At 36.3% G+C, this 13,578-nt stretch overlaps 1 protein-coding gene across 2 annotated transcripts in view; it reads right to left on the reverse strand.

Annotated features, from left to right (window-relative positions):
• CSMD3 (CUB and Sushi multiple domains 3) overlaps window positions 1-13,578 on the reverse strand; it is a 1,257,946-nt gene that overhangs the window by 442,935 nt on the left and 801,433 nt on the right. For both annotated transcript variants that reach the window (XM_047073797.1, XM_047073796.1), the window contains one exon: window positions 4,121-4,303. In XM_047073797.1, the coding sequence (XP_046929753.1) occupies window positions 4,121-4,303 (183 nt within the window). The remainder of the gene's footprint in view (window positions 1-4,120; window positions 4,304-13,578) is intronic.

Raw genomic sequence — 13,578 nt, forward strand, 5'->3', positions numbered from 1 at the left:
AGCTCTAAGAGTTTACAACACAGATAAGGAGACAAAGGAGACAAACTAACTTTTATAAACATCCACCACTAGTGGCTAATGCTGGAAAAACAACTAAACTCACACCTTTCTAAGATGAAGTCTCTCACTGCCCCTGCTCCATCCCTCTCCAGTTTTCTTTTAACTTTTCAAAACATCTAAGCTAAAGTATCACACAGAACATTTAGAAAGTTGAAAAAAGATAAAAAACAGAAAAGCAAATGGTCTTAGTGCATAGCGGAAATCATAAAGGAATGATGTATTGTCTTCTGGTGTTTTTTATTACATAATTTAAACAAAATCAAACTCATCTAATTTTGCACCATATTTTATTTACAAAGCGTATGAACCTTAGGCCTGAAAATAGTTTGCTACATTTCTGTCTAGAAAAGTTGTATTAACTTTTACTGAAATATAACTCATACTGAAATACAATTAATACGTTAGAGAGTACAAAACCTCCACCAGCATAAAATATTATGAGTATTTGACCTTTCTTAATTGATAGGAACAATGATATCTCATATTATCAATTTGCCCTTCTTTGCCTACTAGTAAATATGAAGATTCCTCCATTTTCTCTTTTTTGGGAATTATAGGCTCATGAAATCTGGTATTTAAGACTATGAACTCTTAGTTTATAATATTCATTCAATATTACAATTCATATAGTACTCCTACATTATTCTGTTAATAATTTTAGCATAATTTGTTTTAATTTGAGTTAAAAATAATAATTTCTTTATATTGCATTTAAGTTCAGATCTTTTATTAACATTCAGAAATTAGACCAATATCTACCTATCTACAGAAATATAAAGACAAAAATATACCTATACCTACATATATGTATAAAATATGTAAAATAACAATAGGGATTATATATATGTGTGTGTGTGTGTATATATGTGTGTGTATATATATATATATATATATATATATATAATCAGTTACTTATTATACATGTATAATTATTTATCATTTTAAATAAATACTTTCTAACCTAAGCTTGCCTCGTCTGTACGGACCAATGTTAGGAGTTAAAACCAGGTCTTGGAAACTGATAGCCACTGGGCTGAATCCAGACTGCAAATGTGTTTGATACAGTTTTTTCTTATGCCTGTACAAAAATTTGAAGTCACATTTTAAAATCAATCTATTTCACATTGAGGCAGAAAAATGTGGAGTTCTAGCTTCTTTGAAAAAGTGAATGCACTACAGTTGCCTACCACTTCCATAATGGGGAAACACGTACCTAGTCCTGTGCCCTTTTCAAACTTTTACCTGCCTGCATCCAGGAATCTTCTGATTCTATAACCCTTGATCTAAATGTAGGCTCAGCAAACGTGTTCTGTAAAGGGACAGATAGTAAATCCTTTGGCTTTATAAGCCACATGGTCTATTTTGCAACTACTTAAGTCTGCCACTATAGCAGGAGTCAACTCTTAACTCTTCCTATAGCAAGGAAAGCAGCCATGTGCAACAGGTAAACCAAAGTACACAGTTACGTTCCAGTAAAACTTTGTTTCCAAACGAGGCTTCAGGCTAGATTTGTCACACAGTCCTTAGTTTGCTAGTCTCTGATCTAAATGATGCCTATTTGGGACAAGGGATGACCAAAATCTGTCATGCTGATCTCCTTTGTCAGATAAATAGGCCAATGCCAATATAATACTCTAAACCCTTAATTGTATTAGATGCAGTTGTTACTGTAATTTCCTTTGACTCAGTGTTATATTTCTGTGAGTACCATATTAATTTTACGGTAGTAACAATATTGTTAGATGTATCTTTATGTACTTTAGTACATAGGCACTTTTTCTTTTAAAAAAGTCTCATGTCTATTCTATCGTTGCCTGTTTTTTTTACCTAGCTGTGTATCAGCACATTACATCAGTTCTCAAATAAATTATGTTAAGATTTTTACTGAAATTTCAAGGCAATTTCTATATAATTCACATATTTAATATAATGCCCTCTCATTCTGGAGCATGCATCTATCTCTTTTTTTTTTTCCATAAACTCTCCTTTTCTGAATAAGCTTGTAATTTTCTGTGAGTTATTTGGAATTATGTAAGAATTATTTCTACATATTTTATAATTTTATTTTTCTGACTAAATTAACTTTCAATTACATTTTCAAATTAGATATTGTTGGTATACAGGAAACTATTCATTACTACATATTTATCATATATCAAGTTTTAGGACTTTATTCTTTTTAAAAATAGTAAAAAATGTCTTCTCTAGAATTTCAAGAGTTTAATTTGTTTTAGTCAGCATTATTTTAAATATTTTATTGACTGTATTTTAGCATCTCTTAAATGACTTAAAATAGTTTTATTTTTTATCTTCTTTTAAATTTTTTAATGTTTATTTTTTAGAGAGAGAGAGAGAGAGAGCATGAGCAGGGGGAGGAGCAGAGACAGAGGGAGACACAGAATCTAAAGCAAGCTCCTGGCTCTGAGCTATCAGCACAGAGCCAGACACAGGGCTCAAACCCATGAACTGTGAGATCATGACCCAAGCCGCAGTTGGATGGGACCCAACTGCGCAGTGGACCCAAGCCACCCAGATGCCCCAAATAGTTTTATTTTTGGTGTGATACACTACATTACTAGATTCTCCATATTACACAAACATTGTCTCCATGGAAGAATACCTAGAACTAAAGGTCTTTAAGTGAAATCTTTTGAAGTATTGCTAAGTTTTCCATAATGCTAACTAAATCCAATCAAATTCTCCTAATATATTGTCTTCTTTCACAGAAGGAACTTCACAAGGTGATCTTGGTGAGGGATGAACACTGACATTAAAGGAGAGGGATCTATTGAGGAGGTCTATGCTTTCTTCCTCTCCTACATTCCCTAAAGAGCAAGCAAAACATATTTCGATTAGGGAAATTTCTGGAACATTCAAAAAATACCCACTTTGCTAAAACATCAGATTAGGTATCATTGCAATATGTATCCAGACACTATACTGAGAGATAGTATTGCTTGCTTATTTTCTATTTTCTTTTTCTTTTCTTTCTTTTTACTTGTTTGTTTTGTTTTGTTTCTGTTTTTGAAGAGAGAGAGAGCGAGAGCGAGAGAGAGAGAGAGAGCGAGCTTGCATGAGTAGGGCAGAGGTGCAGAGGGGAAGAGAGAGAGAATCTTAAGTAGGCTCCACATTCAGTGCAGAGCCCAACACGGGGGTCAAGACCTGAGCCGAAATCCAGAGCCAGACACTCAAGCAAATGAACTACCCAGGCACCCCTATTATTTTTAACTATGCAAAATATATATTAGATGACCTGTAGTCTCTTTAAAAGTTCTGTTACTTCTTTAAAAATGTTAAATAACTTCAGAATGCTACATAAGAAACATTGTTTTTATTTTCATGAGTATTGGCTTTCTACGTTACCATTGAATAGTGAATAGTCAAAACCAAAAACCAAAATTTTCCATATTGCACCCATATCTGGGAAGTTGCATTTGTTGGTATTTAACTGAAACTAAAAGTATATCAATAGATAATACAAATTATATTTCTGTTGTAGTTACATTGGAATGTTTTCATGTATTTAAACAAATACATTCTTTTAATCCAACCATACTGTATATCATAAACATTAATGGAGTTTTTTTCTGTGCAATATAAATAAACAGCACATAAGTATGCGTTAGTGTGAGCATCTACAAGTAAAAATAAGTTCATGCATTATACATAGAATATAAGCTTTAAATATTTTGTTTCTGATTGAAAATAAGCATATACTATCTTGTTAAAATAAATAAATGAATCTACTAGAATTAGCTCAGATGTATAATTTCCATAAGAGGTATCCTATCTATAAAGTATAAAGTGCCATCAATAAAATTCTGTAAGAACAGATGTAATATATATTTTGCAATTACCAAGTGAACTATGTTAACTTTATTTAAATCTTTAATGAAATTTATAATTTGGCATAAGCACACTTGTTAAAGATAGTATCACAAAGTGCTACTCATTCAAAAATAATTACACGGTTCCAGCTCTTTGCAATTAATTACAAAAGCAATTATATGCAAGGACAGGGTAACATATGCTATCAGAAAGCAAAGCATTTGGTACTCACAGATACAGATGGGTATGTTTGCAGACCATTGGTTATTCTCTTGACAAACAATGGATTTCTCTCCAATTAATTCAAACCCAAACTGGCACTCGAACCTTAAAACATCACGATTAGAAAATCCATCTCCTTCTCTAATTCCATATAAGGGTGTACCAGGATCACCACAACTTTCTTTTTCAATTTCTGCAAAAATAGAAGATTAAAGTCACCTTCCAAGGGTTTTAGGCATATGATATCCGCATGCCCAGTTTAGTAGATGTACACTCTCTATATCTGAGATATTTCAGAAAAAAAATATTAATACATTTTCCAAATTTAATTTTTTTTCTTTTGCTACTCTTCTTTTAATTTTTTTAATGTTTATTACTTTTGAGAATGAGAGAGAGAGAGAGAGAGAGAGAGAGAGTGCACAAGCAGGGGAAGGGCAGAGAGAGAGGGGGAGACACAGAATCTGAAGCAGGCTCTAGGCTCTGAGATGCCAGCACAGAGACTGATGCGAGGTTTGAACCCACAGACCATGAGATCATGACCCGATCCGAAGTCAGACACAATCAACTGAGCCTCCCAGGTGCCCCTCTTTTGCTATTCCTGTGAACACAATTTGATGACATGACCTTTAGGGAACAATTAATGTAGTTCTCTCATTTTGTAGATGGGAAAACTGAGGTCATCAGAGCACCGGCCAGTGTTTGTGCCCAACAGCACAATTATGACAAGATTTAAATTTTTGTCTGCACTACATATATGCACACACATATATACACATGTATGTATTTCCCCCAAATACTGAAAACATTTCTTATCAGTACATGATGCAGTGAACCCTTACATCATGACCAGGATGTGAGGTAACATCTGCCTCAGTGCTCCTACAGCTCTCAGTGAATGCCTTTCCCCTAGAAGCAGCCATTTTCCCTGACACTTGTTGGTTTAATTATTTCCCCTACTAGACCCCCCCAAAAAACTCCTTAGGACAGGTATCAATTTTGTATTCCAAATTACCCAGATACATTCCTCCAGAAATGTTTTTTATATGAATTAAAATGAAGAAGGTTGGTTAAAATTCTCTTAAAAGCACATGAAAGCACTCTCTTAACTTGTATTCAAAGAGGCTCCAAATGTCTGGGGTCTTCACGTGAAGCTATGAATGTCAGTGGTAAATTACTGTGATGGTTGTTTAGGTTTTTAATTCACATGAAATCACATTAATACAGTTCTCAAAACTACAGCAAAAAAATTAAAATTACAGTTAAAAGGCAAAAGTTGGAGATAAAGTTATGGCCTCTATTCTGATATTCCACCAAGCATACATTGTTGGTTCTGCAATCTACCAGCACCAATTTAGTGTGTATCTTTCCGATTCTTTCCCCATGCTTTTATAATTATACATAGACACACATAATATGGATTATAAACATCTATATTTATATGAATATAAAAATCTTACCTACAACTATATAGTATTGTTTACGTATGTACGATACTTTATGTGGTAGTATGCTGTCAAAGGTATTCTATAACTTGCTCTTACTTTAACCAAACAATAATTTTGGATTAACTTTTGAACACCCTTATATTTTTAGCAGAAACCACATATGGGTACAATGATTCCTTTAATACACTGGATGTGATATTTTCTTTTTACTTATGCCGTAGTGACTTTACTCTAGATTTTTGTATAATTCTATCCCTATCCAGGTGTAATATCAGAGAAAGAGGTTTGTAATTTTGCAACTTTCACTGGTTTAGGCTAGTTTGTAGAACAGGAAAAGTTAGATCTCTGGGTGTTAGAATGTGTTAAGAGAAAATGTTGGCTGAGTGTGGGCTAATTTTGAAGTAGGTATCTATCAGTTTAATCTCTCCAAAATTTTTTTTTCTACTCAAAGCATTTTTTGGGGGGTGGCAGAGGAAGGGGCAATATTGGCAACTTACATATTTTAGAAAAATGACATTTTCCAGGATTTGGAAAATGTTAAGTGGGAGTAAACAGGCTTAAGTGCTAGGTTATGGTGGGATGACATTGTCAACAGGCTCACAAAATTGCATTTTTCTCATGCCTTGAAATAGAAATTGTTTCTGTTATCGAAAAAATGGATTCTTCTTCATCTGAAAATGTCTTCATTTTGCCCTCACTATTGAATGATAGTTGATAAGCCACAGATTTTAATTCAAAGTTATGTTCCATCACCATTTTGAAGGTGTTTTTCCCTGGCCTTGTATCCATCCAGTAATTCTGATGAGAAATATGGTATCAAAGGGATTCTAATTTTCTTATAATTAATCTGTCCTATGCATCTTTCTTCTCCCTTACCATAAATAGTGGCATTCCTTTTTAGACTTGCTGGGGGTTTTATTTTGTTTTATTTTATTTTATTTTATTTTATTTTATTTTATTTTATTTATTTTATCTTATGTATTATTTTATTTTATTTTTAGTTTAAAGAGAGAGAGAGAACATGGGTGGGGGAGAGGGGCAGAAGGAGAAAGAGAGAGAATCTCAAGCAGGTTCCATGCTCAGTGTGGAGCCTGATGCAGGGCTCAATCTCACAACCCTGGAACCATGACCTGAGCTGAAATCAAGAATCGTATGCTCAAATCAACTGAGCCATCCAATTGACCCTAGACTTGCTGTTTTTAATGTCACTATCATTTACCTAGGTATTGGTTTATAATTTTTTTACACTTGGCGCTTGATAGATTTTATCTGTCAAATAACTTGCAAGGTTTTTTTTTAAGTTTTAAGAAATTTTTAGCAGTCTTTCCTTTAAAATATTGTTTCTTATATACTCTCATCTCTCTAAACTCATTTACATTGAATATTGGAATTTTTTTTTGATTTATTTTTTTTTATTAATTTGTTTTGTTTTATTTTATTTTATTTATTTATTTATTTATTTATTTATATGAAATTTATTGACAATTTGGTTTCCATACAACACCCAGTGCTCATCCCAAAAGGTGCCCTCCTCAATACCCATCACCCACCCTCCCCTCCCTCCCACCCCCCATCAACCCTCAGTTTGTTCTCAGTTTTTAACAGTCTCTTATGCTTTGGCTCTCTCCTACTCTAACCTCTTTTTTCTTTTTTTCCTTCCCCTCCCCCATGGGTTTCTGTTAAGTTTCTCAGGATCCACATAAGAGTGAAACCATATGGTATCTGTCTTTCTCTGTATGGCTTATTTCACTTAGCATCACACTCTCCAGTTCCATCCACGTTGCTACAAAAGGCCATATTTCATTTTTTCTCATTGCCACGTAGTATTCCATTGTGTATATATACCACAATTTCTTTATCCATTCATCAGTTGATGGACATTTAGGCTCTTTCCATAATTTGGCTATTGTTGAGAGTGCTGCTATGAACATTGGGGTACAAGTGCCCCTATGCATCAGTACTCCTGTATCCCTTGGATAAATTCCTAGCAGTGCTATTGCTGGGTCATAGGGTAGGTCTATTTTTAATTTTCTGAGGAACCTCCACACTGCTTTCCAGAGCAATCTCTTACTCGACACATCCCCAAAGGCAAGGGAATTAAAAGCAAAAGTGAATTACTGGGACCTTATGAAGATAAAAAGCTTCTGCACAGCAAAGGAAACAACCAACAAAACTAAAAGGCAACCAACAGAATGGGAAAAGATATTTGCAAATGACATATCGGACAAAGGGCTAGTATCCAAAATCTATAAAGAGCTCACCAAACTCCACACCCGAAAAACAAATAACCCAGTGAAGAAATGGGCAGAAAACATGAATAGACACTTCTCTAAAGAAGACATCCAGATGGCCAACAGGCACATGAAAAGATGTTCAGCATCGCTCCTTATCAGGGAAATACAAATCAAAACCACACTCAGGTATCACCTCACGCCAGTCAGAGTGGCCAAAATGAACAAATCAGGAGACTATAGATGCTGGAGAGGATGTGGAGAAATGGGAACCCTCTTGCACTGTTGGTGAATATTGGAATTTGAGGTCTAGCCTTCCTGTTGCTCAATCTTTCAAATTCTCATTTTTGAAATTCTCTATTCTGCATTGTTGAAGAAATATATATGTAAATATATATGTATATATTGATTACATATAATTAGTAAATTATATACAATTTACTAATTACATATATTCCAACTTATATATACATATATATGCATATATATATATATGTTTATCTAATTCCATGTTTATCTAACCTCAATTCAACCTATAGACTGAAAAATTATGTTTTCATTTCTTGAATATTTAATGATTATTACTTTTTATTGGTTCATAAACTTCTATTATTTGTTCATGAATACAGTTTCTGCCTTTATTTTTGTGAGGATATCTATATAATGATTTACAATGATTTTCTTTTCCTCTCTTAACTATGTTTCCTTGGGTATAAGTAGAAGTGTATGAAGAGAGCAGCAGAGAAAATGTTCTTCTAAAGCAGCATGTTGGAAGATAATGTGGTAAATCAGACTGGTTGTCAAGCCTATGATGAAGGGGCAGGAGGAAGTACTTGAGAAGAGAACAAGATTGTTGGCTTTGAGCATCTGTCAAATAAACATTCGTATTTGCTTGCTTCTCTGTAACACTGCAGGTCCTAAAATCCCCATCGTCACCTTCAACACCTGCCACCTTCAAGCTTATTTCTTCTAATGTCAGAATCACCTTGTATTTCTAGGTATTAACTTTTCCCTCTATTAATCTGTGGTACAGTCCACTCTTGTGGTCTTCATTTTGAGTTAGAACACTCTTTTTTTGAAAAGATTGTTTATTTATTTTGGGAGATGGAGAGAGCATGAGTGAAGGAGAGGCAGAGAGAGAGGGAGAGAGAGAGAATCCCAAGCAGTCTCCATGCTCAGCATGAAGTTCCCATGTGGGGCTTGATCTCATGACTATGAGATCATGACCTAAGCCAGTATCAAGAGTCCGATGCTTGGGGCGCCTGGGTGGCGCAGTCGGTTAAGCGTCCGACTTCAGCCAGGTCACGATCTCACGGTCCGTGAGTTCGAGCCCCGCGTCGGGCTCTGGGCTGATGGCTCAGAGCCTGGAGCCTGTTTCCGATTCTGTGTCTCCCTCTCTGCCCCTCCCCCGTTCATACTCTGTCTCTCTCTGTCCCAAAAATAAATAAACGTGGAAAAAAAAAAAAAAAAGAGTCCGATGCTTAACCAGCTGAACCACGCAGGCACCCTGGGTGATTACTGCACTGGACTCTCTTCCATATCTGGGCATTTGGCTCCATAGCTGAAAAATTTTCCTCTGTGGTAATCACTGTGGTTTCTCAGCATTGTTAGGGGACCTCTCCCTGGAGGCTTCTAGCCCCAGTGCCCAGTGGCCTCTTCTGCATAAACTGTAACAGCAGTCTCCCATGATGGTACTGGTTTATGAGATTCTCAGCTTACCTCTGTATTTCACATATGTATATTTACAAGTTTATTTATATATATTTTTCTTAGGAATTTCTACAGCCTCATGGCAACTGAGATTTCCTCTTCCCATTCTTAAGCATCAATGAATTTTTAAAATATATTTTCTAACACCTTTGGTTTAGGACTGAGAGTAAGTGCTTACTCTACTATTTTGAAACCATATGTTTCTTTCTTTGCTCCTTGATTTTTAAAAGTCAAACATATATTTTCAAACAAAGATGTAATTTCAAAGCTGCAGTACTCTCAGACTGAAAAACAACATGAAGTATAATAAATAGATACCTATCATGCATCACTGCCTTTGAAATTTTTTTTTTACCTGAGGTGAAACTAATATCTGAACAAATAATCAATATGCAACAGATGGTTGTCACAGTAGAAATAGTCCCAAAGGAAAATTAATAATAATGACTATCATTTTTTGAGTATCGAGACTGTACTGGCACCATGAAAACCTTTATTAAAAAGATTAATTATGTAATTTAATCCCCATAACAACCCCATGAAGAAATCATTGTCATCTCCATTTACAGATGAGAAAACTGAGGGTCAGAAAAGGTGACTAAAGCTCTAGACTGAATATTTGTGCCCCCCTCATCCCAATTCATATGCTGAAACCTAATCCCCAGTGTGATGGCATTTGGAGGTAGAGTTTTTAGGAGTTTTAGAGTTTTAGGTCATGAAGGTAGGACCCTGATTAATGGGATTAGTGCCCTTATGAAAGAAGCCTTATAAAGCTCCTTTGCCTCTTCTGCCTTGTGAGGACACAGGGAGAAGACGGCCCTCTAGGAACTAGAGGACTCTCATCAGGCACCGAATCTGCCAGTACCTTGATCTTGGATTTTCTAGTCTCCAGACTAGATAGATATTTGTTGTTATAAGCCACTGAGTCTATGATATTTTTGTTTCAACAGCCCAAACAAAGACTATAACTTGGACAATTTCACAAAGCTTGTGTATTGCAGAGTTCAGGTATATAGCAGTCTTAATCACGAAACCATATCAGAGGAATTTTTATTCTTTACCCACTTAGAAACATATATTTTGTTTCTAATGTGTACCAAAATAATACTAAGCATAAGGAATATAAAGATAAATAAGATGTTTCCCTTTTGTTCTTAAATGAGGGCACAAAGGAGGTATAGCTAAGTCCCCTTGGAGCTGGAGACTGGCAAACAGGTAAAGGCTTCATTGAAGCCTTGAGCCTTCTTAGGGTTACTTCACTGAATGAAATGGAGAAGAGTAAGGAAGGAAAGGTGGAAGAAAAGCACTATCAGAAAAGATACGTAGTCTTTTTTCTTCTTTTTTCTTCTGTAAGTGGTGACTTGGTTGGGGTTAAGAGGATGAGTCCATTGGGGATACTTTAAAAGAATACCATAGACTGGGTGGTTTATAAACAACAGAAATCTGTTTCTCTCAGTTTTAAGGGTTGGGAAGTTTAAGATCAAATGCCAGCAGATTTGGTGTCTGGAGACAGCCTATTTCCTGGTTAATAGGCAGCCTTCTTTTTGCTGTGATGGGGTCCAGGGCAGGCCATACCAGAGTGGCCACTTTGATGTGTGGATTTTTTTTTTAAATGTTTATTTATTTTTGAGAGAGAGAGTGAGACAGAGTGTGAACGGGGAAGGGTCAGAGAGAGGGAGACACAGAATCGGAAGCAGGCTCCAGGCTCTGAGCTGTCAGCACAGAGCCCGACGCGGGGCTCGAACTCATGGACCACGAGATCATGACCTGAGCCGAAGTCGGACGCCCAACCGACTGAGCCACCCAGGCGCCCCGTGTGGATTGTTTTGAGCTGAAGACAATCAGGACCCAAGGGACCCAGGAGGAGCTTTTGCCTCCCTCTCAACTGCCTGAAAGCATTCAGATAGAGAGCCTGGCCTGAAAGACAGCTATCACCGAAAATAACAAAGAGTATGAGGTGTGTATGATAAGCTGGAAGGAACCCAACAAGGCCTGTTGATTTAGATTCCTCTCCATGTTCCATTGTCTCTGCAGGGCAGGGCAAACATTTGTTTAAAAACATAAGTTCTCCCCTTCTTCCTGTAAATTGTCTTCCTCCCCTTTGAAATCCCAGACCCCTATCTCCTTCTCCCTAGCTCAGTATGGTATATAAACCTCAATTGTTTGACTCTCAAGGAGCTGAATATCATTGGGGTTCATGTAAATATGAAATCAACATCTGTTTTTCTCCTGTTAGTCTGTCTTATGTCAACTTAATTAGAACCTAGAAGGGAAAACTTTCTTCTCCTATAGTTGTGTCCTCAGGTGGTGGAAGAGGTGAGGGAGTTCTTTGGGGGCACTAATCCCCATTTATTGGGATTCCACTCTGGTGACCTAATCACCTCCCAAAGGCCCCACCTCCAAATCCATCACATTGGGCATTGGATTTCAACATATAAATTTCAGGGGAATACAAATATTCAGCCAATAGCAGAGGCAGTGATGGTGGCACTAAGGGTTGAGGAGGTGGTGAGGTCAAGTAGGTGATAAGGTGGTTGGGGGCCAAACAACAAGAAACAAGACCAAGCAGGCAGGCAGGAATGTTGGAAGATTAAGTATATATAAGGGGATTGTGAAAAGCATAAATTTGACAATAAGGGTAACCAGACTTCTCATTATCAACAAGAAGATGTAGAAAAAGGAAAGGCTTCAAAGAACCCTGAGGGAAAACAAAACTGGGGAATGGGTGTGCACTTGTGTTTAAAATGTAGATAAACACAGATTAGATAGACATAGATTAAATGTATTTACATATATACATATATATTATATGTCAAACGTAACGGCATACACATATATCCACATATATGTGTATGTGTGTGTGTGTTCATGTGTGTGTATATGCACACGTATTTTATAGTTCCACTCACTATGAGTACAAAGAGCAATAAATCTCTATGGCAAAAGGCACACTAAGTGCCCAGATCTTGGTTTCTAAATGTCATTATTTACTAAAAGGTACCAGGAAGGCTAATTCCAGGGTTGGACAAGGAAAAGAACAATGTAACTCTAGAACACCCTGATGAGTCAAAAAAAATTGCTTAAAGAACAGTGGAGACATATCAAAAGCACATAAAGACCAGCTTAAGGGGGTCCCACTGGCCATTCTGGGACAGTTTCACCATCAAAACAACACCAATAATGATAGATTACAACTGATTGAATGCAATTTAAATGCATAAATCTGTACTGATATAAACATGAGTGAGGAGAGAAAACTCTGCATATAGAATGACAGTTCAAAAAAATGTAGAATTAATAAAAATAGAATATCAACATTTTGTAGGCATCATAGCGATTTTGGGTTCTGGGTGAATTTTTGATAAAAAACAAAATAATAGTATAGTCTTGGATTACCTGTCTGTAAAACAAGTATCAATCACAAAGCTGAAAATGGTGATGTTACCATGGAAAAACCCAGAAAGCACTAATTTTGCTGGGTGATCAAAGATCACATAACCATTGTGGGATATACTGACATTGTTTGCCCCTGATGTGATGCAGTAAGACACTGAGAATAATTTCTGTCGTATTCCTGTCAAGAATGCTTAGCCCAAGTCTGGAAAGGAGGAAAGACTGTATGGACTCAGACGGAGGGACATATTGCAAAGAGACATGACGAATTACTGCAATCACTTTGTGAGTTGAATCCTGGACAAGGTAGGCAAAAGAGACATTTTATTTTTAATGTCTATTTATATTTCAGAGAGAGAAAGAGACTGTGCAAATGGGGGAGGGGAAGAGACAGAGGCAGACACAGAATCTGAAGCAGGCTCTAGGATCTGAGCTGTCAGCACAGAGCCTGACGTGGGGCTCAAACTCATCAGCTGTGAGATCATGACCTGAGCTGAAGGTAGACTCCCAACACACTGAGCCACCCAGGCACCATTAGAGACATTTTTGAATAGTTAGTGAAATTTGAATGGGGTTGTGAATTATTTGATAATGTTGTATCAATGCTGATTTTCTAATCTGGATGGTTATGTTGTGGTTATGTGAAAGAGAATCTCTATTTTGGTGAAACTCAAAATTTCTGCAAATTC

This window comes from Lynx rufus, unplaced genomic scaffold (genome assembly GCF_022079265.1).
Source record: "Lynx rufus isolate CCGP_SWC_20201006 ecotype Redwood Valley unplaced genomic scaffold, mLynRuf1.p SCAF_12, whole genome shotgun sequence".
Lineage (NCBI taxonomy): Eukaryota > Metazoa > Chordata > Mammalia > Carnivora > Felidae > Lynx > Lynx rufus.